General features: G+C 41.4%; 2 protein-coding genes across 7 annotated transcripts in view; one reads left to right on the forward strand and one right to left on the reverse strand.

Moving 5' to 3' along the window:
* samd4b (sterile alpha motif domain containing 4B) overlaps nucleotides 1-17,365 on the forward strand; it is a 20,938-nt gene extending 3,573 nt beyond the window's left edge. For 5 of the 6 annotated variants that reach the window (XM_079611076.1, XM_079611079.1, XM_079611077.1 and 2 more), the window contains 12 exons: nucleotides 365-829; nucleotides 3,754-4,215; nucleotides 6,607-6,843; nucleotides 8,651-8,760; nucleotides 8,919-9,005; nucleotides 9,080-9,350; nucleotides 10,472-10,557; nucleotides 10,846-10,958; nucleotides 12,245-12,452; nucleotides 12,623-12,749; nucleotides 14,421-14,504; nucleotides 15,958-17,365. In XM_079611076.1, the coding sequence (XP_079467202.1) occupies nucleotides 634-829; nucleotides 3,754-4,215; nucleotides 6,607-6,843; nucleotides 8,651-8,760; nucleotides 8,919-9,005; nucleotides 9,080-9,350; nucleotides 10,472-10,557; nucleotides 10,846-10,958; nucleotides 12,245-12,452; nucleotides 12,623-12,749; nucleotides 14,421-14,504; nucleotides 15,958-15,986 (2,010 nt within the window). In that variant the 5' untranslated portion in view covers nucleotides 365-633 and the 3' untranslated portion in view covers nucleotides 15,987-17,365. Of the gene's footprint in view, nucleotides 50-364; nucleotides 830-3,753; nucleotides 4,216-6,606; nucleotides 6,844-8,650; nucleotides 8,761-8,918; nucleotides 9,006-9,079; nucleotides 9,351-10,471; nucleotides 10,558-10,845; nucleotides 10,959-12,244; nucleotides 12,453-12,622; nucleotides 12,750-14,420; nucleotides 14,505-15,957 lie in introns of all 6 variants that reach the window. The other variant, XM_079611081.1, reaches the window with a different exon arrangement.
* LOC306997685 (NLR family CARD domain-containing protein 3-like) overlaps nucleotides 1-17,738 on the reverse strand; it is a 377,651-nt gene that overhangs the window by 83,305 nt on the left and 276,608 nt on the right. The window lies entirely within an intron of this gene.

The raw sequence follows: 17,738 nt of genomic DNA on the forward strand, positions 1-17,738 counted from the left end.
AATCTGAGACAGAAAGAGATGCACGAGTCTCAGACGGGAACCGCCGCAGGTTTGGCTGGGTTTCAGTTAGGGATGCACGATATATGGGCCACCATATCGGTATCGGCTGATAAATGTTCATCTTTAACGTTATCGTTATCTATATTAAAACTGATAAATAATTATTTCCTTCAGCTGAGGTTTAGAATTGCTTGAAATATGATTGGAATCACTTCAAAAAAGAAAATACAGTTCAGTGTTAAACCATTTTAATTTAGATTTATCGGCCAATTTATCGGTTATCGGCATCGGCCACATTTTTCGTATCGGTGCATCCCTAGTTTCAGTGTGCTTTATTTATAACACGCGTGTTTTGTGTCTGCAGCTGCCGGCATCCGTGCACGTGAAGTGAAGATGCGCTAGAAGCGTAGCGTCCACGATTCCTCACGGATCATTCCCACCGGTGACCTTTGACCTCGGACCCCAAACGCCTGACCCCTGCCTCGGTGGCGTCCGCTGTGCTCCAGAACCATGTGAGGGGTTTCCAATGCATCTTTGAGTGGACTGGAGCACTGCCTGTAGCCCCGCCCCCCATTTTATACAGACCCCGCCCCCTCCCCCTAAGCCCCGCCCCTGATTCTCACGAAACTCGCCATGATGTTCCGGGACCAAGTGGGGATTTTGACAGACTGGTTTAAGAGCTGGAACGAGTGTGAACAGACGGTGGCGCTGTTGTCGTTGTTGAAGCGTGTTTCTCGGACGCAGGCCCGGTTTCTGCACATCTGTCTGGACCACTGGCTGGCCGACTGCACAGAGATACACATACTAGAGGCAGAAGCCAACAATGCAGGTAAAACCATCATAATCCCACTTGAGCGTGCTCTTCAGACTTGTATATTAATTTTCAAAGGGATGGTTCATCCAAAAATATAATTGGTTAATTTACTATTGATCCACATGCTGCTCTTTTCCATACATGACAGTAATGATGATCACTTGTCACTGATTCTTCATGATTCTTTGATGAATAGAAAGTTCTCAAGTCAAGTTTAGCGCTTTGTACTGCACAGATTGTTTTAAAGCAGCTTTACAGAGATAACAGGAAAATAATCCAACAAAGTTGTTTCGGCTGCACAGCAGATCTAGAAGAAAATAATGTCATAGTTCAGTGATGGTTCATTTCTGTTGTAAAAAAGTTATTAATTTATATATATATATATATATATATATATATATATATATAGCCATATAGCAGCTCTGGAGAAAACCATCGTTCAGTTCTCATATAATGGTGTCAATGCAGACAGATCAATAATATTGTTGAATATTAAGTAAAATAACTTAACCCTTTAAGTGTCACCCCCCTTTTTTTGAATATAGCCTACATGAAAATGCACTTTCCGAACTTAAATGTTTGTAACTCAAGAATGCTTTGGAATATGGATGTAAGATTGGTCTTGTTTTAAAGAAAAAAATTGGCAGATTTTTGTAGAAGTGAATTAAATTAAGAAAGTGTAACAGAAAAAAAGTTATAGAAGTTTGAGTTTATGAAAAAATAACATTAAAAAATTTAATTATTCATATTTTATATAAAATATATTTTTTCAAAACCTGGTAGACTCTAAAACTGTACAAAAATCAAAGCCAAAAATCTGAACAAGTTGTGTTTTAAATTTTAGGTTGAAATCTAAAAAAAAATAGCTTTCAGTGAGATTTAGTTTGGGCGCAGTACCACACTTCTCCACTAGTGGACATTACTGCCCATATAAGGGTGCCGCCATTTCCATATTTGGTTTTTCTTTATTTCTAAAACATTTTCAGACCTTTTTTTCTAAAATAATTGAACAAATGCTATCTTTTGAACTCTTGGCATGAAAACAAACTGAGGTTTCTACCATTTTTTTCATGATTTTTCATGTTCATCCCTATTTCAAAATAAAGGACTGAACACCTTAGGAGTATGAACATATTCTTGTTGCAAATTGATAAATTACAGCTCCTCAGCTCTCACCAAATATGCAAACTAGAGATTGTAAGCTTTCAAATGATATAGTTTGTCAATATTAGTTTAGGTTTAGTATAGGATATTACTATTTTAAATATGTAATGAATTTGGGCCCACCGGTGGGCCGGTGACAATATTCAAAAGAACAGCACTAATTTCAAAAATAAATATTTTGTAACATTATGAATGTTTTTACTGTCACTTTTGATTAATTTAATGCTTTCTTGCTGAAAAAAAATATGAATTTCTTTCTTTCTTTTACTTGCACTACCATTCAAAAGTTTGGGGTATCATGGATTTTACAAAAATAAGAAGCACCCCGATTGTTTTCAACACTGATAATAATCATAGGCTAAATGTTTCTTGAGCATCAGATCATCATATTATTCTGATTTCTGAAGGATCATGTGACACTGAAGACTGGAGTAATGATGCTGAAAATTCAGCTTTGATCACAGGAATAAATTAGACTTTACTAAATATTCAAGTAATATTTCACTGTTTTTACTGTATTTTCCCCTTACTTTAGCCTTGTTTTATTTTACGTTTAGTTTACGTTTTGAACAGTTAAATATAAAAGCATCAGATCCGCTCAATAAAACTAAGATCTCCGCCTCTCTCTCTCTTTCTGTAGCCAATAAATCACACTTTACTGTATTCTCACATAGAAAACCGCTGTTTTACATTGTAATAATACATTTTTTAACTGTATTTTATTTATGCCTTACTTTATTTAGGTGAGCAGAAGAGACTTCTTTCAAATATATAAAAACATTTTTTAACTTTTGTAAACCTTTTTAAAGGAAGTCAAATGAAATGAGTCAAGTATATAGCGTTTTTCAAAGCAGCTTTACAGAGATAACAGGAAAATATTGCAAAAAAGGTTTGTTTCCAGAATAAATAATAGTGTATTTAGTGTAATAGTGTCCAGCTTAAGTAAGTTCAGTGATGGTTCATTTTTGTTGCAAAAAAGTTATTAATTTAGTTAATTAATTTATATATATATATATATATATATATATATATAGCCTCTCTGGATTAAACCGTGATGTTATCGTCCAGTTCATTTCTTGTGTAATAGTGTCAATGCAGGCAGATCAGTGTTATTGTTGAATATTAAACTAAATGTTAAATAGTGAGTAATGTTTGTGTTAACTTTCCCTTAAAAGGGTTACGTTTTGAACAGTTAAAGGGTTAGTTCACCCAGAAATGTAAACTCTGTCAGTAATGACTCTCCCTCATGTTGTTCCGTCAGACTTTCCTGAACAGTGCAGCGCTTCTGGGTTGTACGTCAGAACGGAGGCTCACTATTGGCCAGCATCACACATGACCAGCGTCGACCAATAGTGAGACTCCGTTCTGACATACATACAGAAGCGCTGCGCTGTTACACTACGGGAACTCACTCAGAGGAACACACAGAAGAACATCAAGAGTTCAATAAAGTCCTTATTTTTGTGCACAGAAAGTATTCTGGTCGCTTGATAAACTGAAGGTTGAGCCGCTGTAGTCACTCGGACTATTTTAAACATTGTCTTTACTAACTTTCTGGGCCGGCAAGTTTCAATTACAACAGAAGCCTCTGGAGGAGTGAGACAGCGCTCCGATTTAATCACTAATATCTCCATTTGTGTTCAGAAGATGAAGGAAAGTCTGACGGGGAACAACATGAGGGAGAGGAATTACTGACAGAGTTTACAGTTCTGGGTGAACTAACCCTTTAACTTTAAAAGCATCAATAAATACGATCTCCGTCTCTCTCTCTCTAGCCATCGTCAGTCAGTGGCAGCAGGAGCCGAAGGAGAAGGCCGTGTCCCTCCTGCTCTCCCATCTCCCCCTGCTTCAGCCACGCAACAGCGAAGCCAAGTGCGAGTACATGAACCTCCTGCAGAAGGTGCTGAGCCACACCATCGAGAGCAGCCTGTTCGTGGAGGAGAGCCGGCAGCTGCTGTCGTACGCCCTCATCCACCCCGCCACCACGCTCGACGACCGCAACTCCCTGGCCATGTGGCTCAATCACCTGGAGGAGCACCTGTCGAGCCGGCCGCCCCCGCCCGGCCCGTACCACCACGCCCGGCAGGGCTCCGACGAGTGGCCCTGCTCAGCCGAGTCCCTGGAGCCGGCGTACTCCTGGCAGGAGAAGCTGCCGTCCTCATGCAGCTCGCCGGCCGGCCAGAACGGCCACATGCCTTTCCCCGGCACAGGGGGCGTCACCTCGCCTGTCAACACAGGTAACCGCCGCGCGCCTTTCTCGTCTGATGTCCGTCTAATTCGTTTTCCAGGCGCGCCTCTGTTCTTGGTTGCATAGCAACGGCAGACGCAACGGGAAAGCACGCGCTTGTGGAAAGGAGAAAGCGGTGCAAACTGCGCTCTGAGGAAGTATCATCAAATAATTAATTGATTTCTAGCCCTTGCATTAGCTTTACTACTAGATATATTAAGTGAGATGAGAAATAAAAAGCTTTCCATGTTGTTACGGAAAGGCCGCTGGTTTTTGTCACATGACCTGTTGAGATGCTTCTATTAAAAGCCGCGCACCTACATTTGAAGTAACAAATTTGCACGCGCATAAAACCATAGACAGTAACGTTATATGCATAAAACGCGTTATGTGAACGGCCCCTAAAGTGGTATCGTCTATCGTGTGCGGTTCGTTGTATCTAGTTTAAAAGGCCTTTTAAATATGAACGCAGTTTTGGATTAAATAAAAGGACAGTCAAGTCAAATAAAACACGTTTTATCTCCTGTTTAGTTGGTAACACTACAATTAGATACCATTCATTACCATTACTTAATGCCTTATATCTAACATCAACACATTGAGTGAACATTATGTTTTTACAACATTAATGTATGTTTGTGAATGTTATTTAATACAAACACTTGATTGTTCATGAACAGATTAGTAGGCTACATTTTTTAATTACCCCAAGGAGAATAATTGCTTCAGTGTATATAACTATTGTTAGGTCATTTTATCTAATTTTATCTAACAAATGGATATACACTTTAATATATGCAAATTTAATCTAAATTAAGCTTTGGTACCGAGAACCGTGGATTTTCACTGGTATCGGTACCGAATACTGACATTTTGGTACCGTGACAACACTACTACACTCTAAACACTGGGTTAAAAGCAACCCAATTTTGGGTGGGTTTCAACCCAAGGTCTGGGTAAATATAGGACCGAACACGTGTTGGGTTAATTTCACCCAGCACAATGGGTTGATTTATTTTTACTATAGTACCGTATTTTCTGGACTATAAGTCGCATCAGTCAAAAAATGTGTCATGAAGAGGAAAAAAACATATATAAGTCGCACTGGACTATAAGTCGCATTTATTTAGAAATTTATTTCACAAAATCCAAGACCAAGAACAGACATTTAATCTGGAAAGGCGAGTTATTCAGCTCCACAACAGCACGCAGAACAACTAATTGGGCCTAATCCCCGAATGTTTTGTCAAAAGCCCCGAATCTTTTAGTTTTTTTTTAAATAACTTCAACTTTGTTTAATTTCCTCTCAGTCTTTCTGACTGGAGCGGCAAAAAATGAAACAAAAGCTTTATTACCGTGCGTGGTGGCGGATGGTAATGCATCGCTTGTTTGCCAACTCTGCCAATAAAAACGAACGAAGAATATAAATCTTCTTCTTCGTCGTTGTCATCAGGGGCTGGCGGGCTATTGTATGTTTTCACCGGCGTCGTAGCGAGCTCACTGGCTAACCGGCTTAAGTTAATATGGACATAACAATGTTTTTTTTATATGGAACACTAACAGTAAACCTCACCGGCCGGAGAGAGATTCAGAAGCAGCGTCGGACGAACCGCGGACAAGTGTATGCTGCGTTCACACCAAACGCGAATAGAGCGTCTGGCGCGAGTGATTTCAATGTATAAGTCAATGTGAAGACGCGTTTACGCGCGTCTGGAGGTCCTGTGTTGCGAATGAGGCGTTTAGCGCGGCGCGGTAGACGCGAATTCACCTCAAAGTTGTTGTTTTTTTCTGAGTATAGGCCTAACTATCATAATTTTCCCAGATAGTGTATAGATTTTTAGGCATTCTATGATCTCAAACAGCCTGAAAAATAGTGCATTTAGCTGACGTAAATGGGAAAAAAATGTTTACATCGTCTGGCTCCACCCCTGCTGAATAGTGTCCGGTGTGTTAGCGTAACACATTAACAGTTATTCAGCGACACAATAGCATAAAGAACATATAGCTGAGGCTGAATATGCTAAACTAACATTAGCCAGCGAGTCCAACAAGTTACCGGTCAGCAAGTTCATCAAGCTCCCGATCTCACTCCTCAACACTGAATACATTGAGTTCTTCCTCGGTGTCGCTTCTGAACAACTCCGCTAACTAGAGCGCCCTCTCACGGCTGTAGACGGTAATGTTTTCTCTTGGTTCATCTCAGTCTGTATGAATTAATTTTGATATATAAGTCGCACCTGACTATAAGTCGCAGGACCAGCCAAACTATGAAAAAATATGCGACTTATAGTCCGGAAATACGGTATACATTTATTTTTTTACTTCGTCACCTCACCTGCCAACACAGGTAACCAGCATGTGACTTAAAAAGGTTCACTCATTTTGAATAATTGCTCGACAGGACTGCCTGGTCAGGTGCACCCAAACCCACTGAAGCCCTCGATGTCACTCACACCTGCCAATCAGCCAGCCTGCAGCTCTGATTGGCTGAGCCAGGAGGAGGCGTGTCAGGGCGTGTCCGGGGCGGAACACGCCCCCCTGTCGCCCCAGAGCAGCGTCGCCTCGTCGGGCAGCGAGCAGACGGAGGATCAGAGCAACGCGCGCAACACGTTCCAGGAGGATGGGAGTGGCATGAAAGGTGACCAGGCTTCAGCTCACAACACCACAAGTCACATTTCACCATATGCAGATCAATGCACATTTATTTGTGTAGCGCTTTTCACAATACACATCATTTCAAAGCAGCTTTACAGAAATGCATGAGTCCACGTTACAGTTAATAATGCGTGGTCTTTCGGAAGAACATTATAGCCGGAACTACTTCTCTCTGTGTACGTCTGTGACGAGTCACGCAGGTCCTGGGCTACTCGATCCGAACCAGTGTAAAACAGTCCTAATGTAAACACTTATTATAGGAGTACCAGTGGCTCAGGATCAGACAAAAACACGGATTGGAAAATGGATTCATGATGAACTCGCTCATTATATCAATTTTGTAAATTTTGTAAACAGAAAAAAGTTAAGGATTTTTATTTAATGCTCAAAACTTTTCAAAATATGACGCGACCCCCCACAGAGCTCGCTGACGCCCCCTTGTGGGCCGCGACCCCGCTGTTGGGAACCGATAGACTATGCAGTAGCCTAATATTTGTATGAAATCGTGAAACACCTGGTCAATATCTTCGGAGTCTCTCTGTGCCTGTTCCACGCCCGCCGCTTCTATCCTACCGAACCGCACCGGTGTACAGGGTGGGTATTTACGACAGTGCAAGTATTCCCCAGCGACTCTAGGGGTCGCTGTTTGACAAAAACACAATTTCTACATAGTGTAACTTTAATTTAAACAATGTAATAATTTGTAATAATTTAATGACGTAATGAATACTTGTTTGTTAAAGGGATACTCCACTTTTTTTGGAAATAGGCTCATTTTACATCTCCCCCAGAGTTAAACAGTTTTACCGTTTTCGAATCCAGCCGTACTCCGGGTCTGACGGTACCACTTTTAGCATAGCTTAGCATAGATCATTGATTCTGATGGGTCCAGTAGCATTTCTTTCAAAATGATCAACGAGTTTCAATATTTTTCCTATTTAAAACTTGACTCTTCTGTAGTTAAACCGTGTACTAAGATCGACGGAAAATGAAAAGTTGCGATTTTCCAAGCCTATATGGCTAGAACTACTCTCATTCCGGCGTAAGAATCAAGGAACTGTGCGGCCGTACCATGGGTGCAGGCGTAATGATATGACGAAGCACTTGCCGTCATACAAACCAACGTGACCACCTGCTTGCACAGGGAGCGTGCCTTGTAGCATCGAGACATTTGTGAGAGACGATTTAGATGACATTTACTTTGGTGCTGATCCCGAACCGTATTTATTTGGAAACCTAATTTGCTGCCTAAAAACTACACAAACTTAGTCCCGGTCATGTTGGAAGTTACCGAGCTGGGGACTATTTTCAGGTGCTTCGTCATATCATTACGCCTCTGCACCCATGGTACGGCCGCACAGTTCCTTGATTCTTACGCCGGAATGAGAGTAGTTCCTCTAGCCATATAGGCTTGGAAAATCGCAACTTTTAATTTTCCGTCGATCTTAGTACACGGTTTAACTACAGAAGAGTCAAGTTTTAAATAGGGAAAATATTGAAACTCGTTGATCATTTTGAAAGAAATGCTACTGGACCCATCAGAATCAATGATCTATGCTAAGCTATGCTAAAAGTGGTACCGTCAGACCCGGAGTACGGCTGGATTCGAAAACGGTAAAACTGTTGAACTCTGGGGGAGATGTAAAATGAGCCTATTTCCAAAAAAAGTGGAGTATCCCTTTAACAAATGATTATGACATTTAGAAAAATGTAGCATGAGGTCGTGTAGATTCAGAGAATGCGTCCTCTGAGGAAGTGTAATCTCACCGGTGTGTGTGTTCCTCCTGCAGACGTGCCGGCCTGGCTGAAGAGTCTCCGTCTGCATAAATACGCCTCGCTGTTTTCTCAGATGACGTATGAAGAGATGATGATTCTCACAGAGAAACACCTGGAGTCGCAGGTGAGCTCCGCCTACATCATCACCTGATCGGCTCGAAGCCCCGCCCACCTCACGTTCACAATGTTCTGGGGGTTCTGATGCTGTATAAATCACGAGGAAGTCGATCAGTTTGTGTGCCATTCGCTCTGCCCCGTCATCACTCTCTCTGTCTCTTCCAGAACGTGACGAAGGGAGCGCGGCACAAGATCGCTCTGAGCATACAGAAGCTCCGCGAGCGACAGAGCGTCCTGAAGTCTCTTGAGAAGGTGAGGGATCCAGCAAGAGATCTGGGTTTGCGCTCCGCATTTGTGCTCGTCATTGACCGTGTGGTTGATTGCAGGATATTCTGGAAGGCGGGAACGTTCGGAATGCGTTGCAAGAGCTTCAGCAGATCATCATCACGCCAATCAAGGTCTATGCCCCGCCCACTGCGGCCCAGAAGGAGGTGGAGCCTGGAGTTACACCTGTCGATAAAGCAGCCAATCCCGGCGAAGAGAAGGAACCCGAGGGCTTCCCGACCCACAATCCTCCGGCGTGTGACGGAGAGTCCTCGACCGCACCCATCTCTGACGGGGACATCGCGGGGCAGCTCACGCGTGTGATGGGGAAAGGTACACACACACACACACACACTCTTCAGGTTCACTGCGCACAAATATACATGCATATTATTTTATAATTTTAACTTGTTCTACGTTCTAGACTTATGTAAACCTTGTTTATATTTTCTTGTTTTCACAATTAACAAATTCATGCTGATTATTAGGAATTTGAGTAAATAGTAAAAAAATGTTTTATATTTTATTGAAAAATATATATAATGGATGCAAAAACTTAATTATAAACTGTGCCATGATGCATTTTTTTAGTGTATAGACTATTGATGAATTTTTTATTTGAAACGTTCTTAATTTGTGTCTTTATTTTTATTTTTAATACAGTGCTCATGTTCATGCGCTCAAAAAAATTGCATTTTATTTGCAATTTGCAATTAGTTTTAATTACAAAGTTTGTTTTAACAAACTACTAAAATGATGACGCATATTTGACAGTCGTACATAAATGAAACCAGTGAGAATGAGATTTGAGTAAATCTGAATGTTTTTTTAATTGCACAATAACCAGATTTATATATTTCAGATTTTAACGTAAACTAGACATTTAAATCTTATTTATACTTTTGTTTTCACAATTAACACATTTATGCAGATTATAAAGAATTTGAGTAATTTTTAGTAAAAAAAAAAAAATTATATATATATATATATATATATATAACAAATGGATGCAAATACTTAATTATAAACTGTGCCATGATGCATTTTTTTTGTGTATAGACGAAATTGATTAAATTGTTTTTAATTGAAACATGTTGTTTAGGTTCTTGTAATTTCATTCTTCTTTTGTTGTTAACTAACTTAACTTCAATAGTTACTTTAAAAAGCGTTTACTTGATATTATGTGTTTACGTATGTATGAATATATTTAGGCTGGTGTTATGAATCCTTATTGAAGGGCCGTAAAACATTTTAAATGGTTAATTAAATAACAGCGTTATCTAAAACTAAAGCTGAATATAAATAAATAAATTAGTTGATATGTCCTTAAGTCATTTCATTTTACAGTGTCTGTACGAACCCTGTGTTCAGCTTATTATGATCATGCTTTATGATTTATGAATATGAATATGGAGCGTGGTGGGGTTTGACTGGGAGTGTGTGTGTGTGTTCAGTCTGCACGCAGCTGCTGGTGTCGAGGCCGGATGAGGAGAACATCAGCTGTTACCTGCAGCTCATAGAGAAATGTCTCACACACGAGGTGAGACGCGTCACACACACCGTCACGCTTGCTTTAGTTCAATTCAGTACAACACTTTTCACAATACACAGCGTTTCAAAGCAGCTTTAAAAAAAGTTAAGAAGTGTTGTGTTGTGTTTAGTGGTGTAACAATATATCGTGTCACAATATTATATTATTATTATATGTACAACAATATGTATCGTGAATAGTGACAATGTATTATTGTGGATAGTTCACCCAAAATAAATAGCTAGTGTGTGCTGTGCTTCATCTGTGGTTGTGCAGTAATGAGTGTGTGTTTGTCAGGCGTTCACAGAGACGCAGAAGAAGCGGCTGTTATCGTGGAAACAGCAGGTGCTGAAGTTGCTCCGCCTCTTCCCGCGGAAGACCATGATGGACAGCGGCGTGTACCGGAGAGGGTGGGTGTGCTAGCGCTCCGCTCGCGTCTCTCTCAGGGCTGCACGAGTAATCGCAATGACACCGCACGCGATTTGGCAAAGGCTGCGATTATTTTGTGCGCAGTTTGTCAGTGCAGCGGCTGATCGGCATTAAACACTGCTCCATCTGAACACCAGAGCGCATTACACACACACACACACACACACACACACACACACACACACACACACACACACACACACACACCACATATCTCCGAACACCAGAGGGTGTCACACACACACACACACACACACACACACACACACACACACCTCATATCTCTGAACACCAGAGGGCGTCTCTCTCACACACACACAGACACACACACACACACACACACACACCACATATCCCTCTGACCACCAGAGAGCGTCTCTCTTTTACACACACACACACACACACCACATATCCCTCTGACCACCAGAGGGCGTCTCTCTCACACACACACACACACACACACCACATATCCCTCTGACCACCAGAGGGCGTCTCTCTCTCTCACACACACACACACACACACACACCACATATCGCTCTGACCACCAGAGGGCGTCTCTCTCTTACACACATACACACACCACATATCCCTCTGACCACCAGAGGGCGTCTCTCTCTCACACACACACACACACACACACCACATATCCCTCTGACCACCAGAGGGCGTCTCTCTCTCTCACATACACACACACACACACCACATATCCCTCTGACCACCAGAGGGCGTCTCTCTCTCACACACACACACACACACACACCACATATCCCTCTGACCACCAGAGGGCGTCTCTCTCTCTCACATACACACACACACACACCACATATCCCTCTGACCACCAGAGGGCGTCTCTCTCTCACACACACACACACCACATATCCCTCTGACCACCAGAGGGCGTCTCTCTCTCACACACACACACACACCACATATCCCTCTGACCACCAGAGGGTGTCTCTCTCTTACACACACACACACACACACACCACATATCCCTCTGACCACCAGAGGGCGTCTCTCTCTCACACACACACACACACCACATATCCCTCTGACCACCAGAGGGCGTCTCTCTCTTACACACACACACACACACACACACACACCACATATCCCTCTGACCACCAGAGGGCGTCTCTCTCTCACACACACACACACACACACAAATCGTGATAAGCTAAATCAGTTCAAGTGTGATAATCGTGGAGTCCTAGTCTCTCTGCCGCGCCGCGCTCACCCTCGCTAATGAATCGTGTGTTTGCGCAGGTGGCCGGCGTACGGCTCCAACTCTCTGCCCACAGCTGGATCTGTGAGCGCGGGTTTGGGCAGACGTGGGCAGAGGCCGTTCCCGATGCCCGCGCGAGGAGCTCCGCCTCCCGGACGCATGGGCCTGATGACTGCCGGCGGTCTGACCGGAGCGTCACCGCGACACGCGCTCGCTAACCCCGCGGCCGTCAGCGCACAGGGCCGACAGGTCAGTCACACACCACAGAGTCGGGCCTCGTCCACACTATCACGGTTTCATTTGAAAAGTGTAATAATTGAAGTGAAAGTGAAATAGTTGAAATGGATCCGTTTGTTGAGCCTTTAGACGACACTACAGGACTAGCTGAACTTAGGCTGTGATGTGATGGTGTGTTTCAGAACCTGTGGTTCGGGAACCCTGGAGGCAGTAACAGCATGCCGAGCCAGAGCAGAAGTTCTGTGCAGAGAACTCACTCTCTTCCTGTTCACACGTCTCCACAGACCATGCTTCTGTTCCAACAGCAAGGTACTCGCACAGCACCTGATCTCCACACGCTAGTCACACTCGACTTAGACCTTATAAAGATTAAAGCATACTTAACGGGTAAAAATGGCCTGGTTTATTTTTTATTTAAATGCACAGGTGAACTTCTCGCATATAATAACCGTAATTTCACAACACTTGTGTACACCAATGTTGTTTTCGTCAACGATGACGATAACGCAATTATTTCGTTGACGCACCTTTTTTTAATGACGATAACGTTACGATGACTAGCTAAAAATGGCTCCAAGGTGACTAAAACATGACGAGACGTTTTCGAGTTTTCGTTGACGAGACGAGATGGAACGAAAATGATTATAAGTCTGACGTTCACAATGCATGTCATTTCTGCCTATTTTGCGTGAAATCGTCTGTTTTGAGCTAAAAAAAGTATCACCAATGCCGCATTCTAATCGTTGTTTTGGGTACGCCCACCCAGCTGCCGCGCACCAGATTCCACACAACAACAACCAGTGTTGCCAGACGTACGATATTTATCGTATTTGTACGATATTTATCGTATTTGTACGATATTTATCGTATTTGTACGATATTTATCGTATTTGTACGATAATTTTGACCTCTGTACGATGTACGATCAATAATGAAAAAAATCCCATAATGTACGATAATTTCAGAATTGCCCGCAAATTAGTTAAAATCTCCCGGAATCTAGATCGAGCGAGCAAGAGCGCGCATGTGTAGCGCGCGCACAGCAGAGAAAGGGAACGAGAGACCTTGCGTGTGTGTGCTAGTGTGCGTGTGTGTGCTAGTGTGCGTGTGTGTGCTAGTGTGCGTGTGTGTGCTAGTGTGCGTGTGTGCCTCACGAAGCGCATGTAAGGACCAACCAATCGAATTACTCAGAAAGTCTAGTTTATTATGCAAAGGTTTTAAGGTTAACTGTTGTTTTATGAATTGCAACACTTGCAGCAACCTGTCAAACCTAAGCCCATTTCCAATACTTTTTAACCTAAATTAATTTGTTAAAGACTACTTATTTTTTCTTTCTTTTTTTTACTAAAATTGACTAAAACCTTTTTGTGTTTTCGTCGACTAAAACTTGACTAAAACTATCAAGTTTATAAGTGACTAAAATGTGACTAAAACTAAAAAGCATTTTCGTCAATAAGACTAAGACTAAAAGGGCTGCCAAAAACAACACTGGTGTACACATGAGTATATTTTTTGGCTGTTGTAAGGCGCTATAAAAATAAAATTTGATTGAGTATATAATATAAATAAATATACAGTATATTTGCCATTTAATCATTAATTCAAGAGATTTGTTAAGAAAAAACACAGATTCATCCAGTCATGAAACAAGTGAAGTGTTTGAGTGAGTCATTGAATCATTTATTCAAGCGATTAAAAAAAAAATGCTGATTCATCCAGTCATGAAACAAGTGAAGTCAAAGGTTTCATAGACATGGAAGAATCTGTCACTTCTGCTGATGATCACTTGACGTGGGTGTTTGAGTCAAGATTGTCGTCTTGTAACGGCTAATCCTGCAGCTTAAGTATGCGTATACCCTAGCGTATGTGTTAAAATATCTACTCCTCACATCATTGATTCCTGCACACGTTCTCTGTTCGTTGTTATTGCTGCATGTGTTGATCTCCGCTGAATACCATGCTCTTGTTTATTGTTCCCAGAATGCCAAGTTCCGGGGACAGATCTGGAGATCAACCCCACGCTGGAGTCTCTGTGCCTCAGCATGACAGAGCATGCCTTAGGAGGTACGGCCAATCACAGCGCAGCACCATCACACAGTACCCAATCACAGCGCAGCACCATCACACAGTACCCAATCACAGCGCAGCACCATCACACAGTACCCAATCACAGGCCTTAAGTCTTAATGTTGTTTTTTTTAGCTCTTCTAGAACAGGTTTTCATGCTTGAATGTTCAAAAATCATATTCCATATTCTCCATAGTTGCGGCTCCTCTCTTCCCAGTCTGTCAGTAACGCTCTGTTTACTTCCTGTCTCTATGAAGCCCCTCCTCCTGAAAAGCACACAGTGTGTTGTGATTGGTTGAGCGCTTCGAGTTTGTTTTGGAAATGTCCCGCCCCTTACCAGTTTCAAAACACTACTAACTAACTCAACCAGGCCCCGCCCCTTTATTCTGCGCATTAATTATTATAATGAGGAATATTGTGATGTGTTTGGAAGAAACTAGTCTTTCTCTATTGTTCTGTATATCCGAGTGAAACTCTTCTCAAACAAGAGCAAATGTGGGCGGGGCTTGATTTTGTCCGTGGAGAATTGATTGGATGGTTGTGGTTTGCTATTGGTGGATCTCATGTGAGTGACAGGTTGCCCCGCCCACATCAAAGTTATTCTGATTCAAGATTACATGAATTTAAAGTCCCTCTGTAGTCAATCGTTGTGTCCCTTAAACTCATCTTTGATCACCAAAATTACTTGTTTTATATAAATAATTCAAGTGAATGTAACTCGACACCATCACCTCATTTAGTATGCGCAGCTCTATGAATATGCAAATAAGCCCCGCCTCCACTCACTCACTCACTCACTCACTCAGAGATCCACTGGTTGACGATCACACGTTGATCTGATTGGTTACAAGGTAGTGTGTGACGTCAGAAACACCAGCGATTTCAAGCCGTGTTTTTGAGACTGTCTTTGGTTCACTGCAGTTTTAAGCAGAAAATACTCAGCAATGCTGTCCACTTATGAACTTACACATGGATTGTCTTATTAAAGCACATTAATAACACCACATACACATAAACAACATTAAAAGCTGGATTTACACCACAGGACTTTAACACAGTAATGATTTGATAATGATAATGATAATAATGATGTGCACCTGTGAATCATTTAACAGACAGAGATGTTGATTTATAACGCCAACTTTTGTTGAATTTCGGAGAAATCTACAGACGCAAACAGACAAAGTTAGTAAAATAAAGACCTAAATGTGTATTTCTGACTTTTTTTCACCACAAGTCTGAAAGAAGACATGTTATTGAAGACAAATATCCCAAAATCTCTAAATTGACCAGTGAAAAGAAAACCGATGTTTTTTGCCTGCCGTGTCTCGCCTTAAGATAATAATGATGTGCACCTGTAAATCATTTAGAATAAACACTGCAATATCCATCAAATATTCCCAGTTTTGATTTCATGCTGACTTGAGTGTGTTTATTTCTCTGTCTGCAGACGGGATGGACAGAACCTCGACGATATGAGCATCAAGCCAGTGGAAGAGCTGAACGTTGACGACTTCTTCTTCTTCTTCTTCTTCTCGTTCACCGAGTCGTTCGGCCGGTGGTGCTCCAGTAGCCCAGCACACACACTCAAACAACACGAGTCACTACAGATCACACACAAACTAACTGTGCATATGTTCTCTAATATTTTTCTACTTTATTGTACTTAACTAAGTTTATTATAAAGGAAATACAGAAGAACTATTATATTACGGAAGGGAGAGCAGGAAGACGAGCGATCTGATTGGCTGGAGGAGGAGCGTGACCGCGAGGAACGGTGCTTATGGGTTTTTCTAAAGGGCTTCGGGCCTGAGCCGGCCGTTCATCTAGATGTCGTTTACATTCTGTGTCCATTCGCCCTGCATGACCTCTGACCTCCACGACGGACTTCCTCCTGCGTTTATGTGTTGATGATCTCACGCGTCCCTCATTCCCGTGTGTTTATCCGTTATGATGCGTTCTTATTCCTGTCCGAGGTACAAGAGGTTTCTTAGCACTTATACGCAAGATGTTTACTACAGCCGTTGCCTCTCGCACGCAGACTTTTGTAAATACGCCGTATAGGAGAAAAAAAATCACAATATGAACCGAGAGACTTTATGATCCAAATGATTTTTATACGCAGTGCTATGAAGTGAAGACGCGAGCGAGAGGGGGATTGTGGGAGCCGTCGCTTCGAGAGATCGAGCTGTGCTCGTCATTCGCTGACCGCGTGGCTCCGCCCCCCCCTCTCTCTCCGTGACTGACAGGGACGTCCACCAATGACAGACTCCGCCTCGTACTGACTGATGCAAAACCCACCAATCAGATTCCATTTCATCTTGATTTCCCCCTCGCCACGAGAGGCCGCTTCAGAGATTCGACCAATCGCAATGGTGCTTCTAAACGGCAGGTTTCTGTTGATTCATTTGTGGCGTGTTTCTCTTTTGAATGGTACCGTCTGTGAAAACCCCATTCAGCCTTATGGAGCATCAGAGCGGTGTGTGTGTGTGTGTGTGTGTGTGTTTCTGCTCTCTGTGTCTGTTTTATACGTCTCTCAGCTGCTCTATATCTAGTAAAACTGTATTGACTGAAAACACGCTTGTTTGTTTCATTTCTGTGATGACTCGGTCTGTCGCGTCACTGCCGTGTGTGTGTGTGTGTGTGTGTCGGGTCTGATGAAGCCGGTCTAGAACGCGTCCAGGTCACGTCACCACAAAATCAAGAACATACATATTTTTCACATAAATGATTTTTTTTTCTTTGTACTAAAATATAATACTAATATAAAATACATTTTTTGGCATATATATATATATATATGCCAAAAAATATTATTTATATTATTATACATTACAAATATAAAAAATATTTTTCACAAAGTATATATTCTATAATGTATATTGATATAAATATATATTTTATAATATATATATATACTTTGTGAAAAAAATATCTTGTATTATAAAAAATTTCTTGCATTTTTTTATATATATGAAATAAAAAATTATATTAGAAATATATGAACTTTTTCACATTTATATATATGTAAAATTTCATACATTTCTAATATAATTTCTTATTTAATATATATAAAAAAATGCAAGAAATATTTTTACAAAATACTATTTTAATATTATTAATATTAATAATATTATTATTACTAATAATCATATTTTTTCACAAAGTATATATATATATATATATATATACACTTTGTGGAAAATATTTGTTATATATTATTTAAATTAT

The sequence above is a fragment of the Phoxinus phoxinus genome, assembly GCF_949152265.1.
Source record: "Phoxinus phoxinus genome assembly, chromosome: 4".
In the NCBI taxonomy this organism is placed as follows: domain Eukaryota; kingdom Metazoa; phylum Chordata; class Actinopteri; order Cypriniformes; family Leuciscidae; genus Phoxinus; species Phoxinus phoxinus.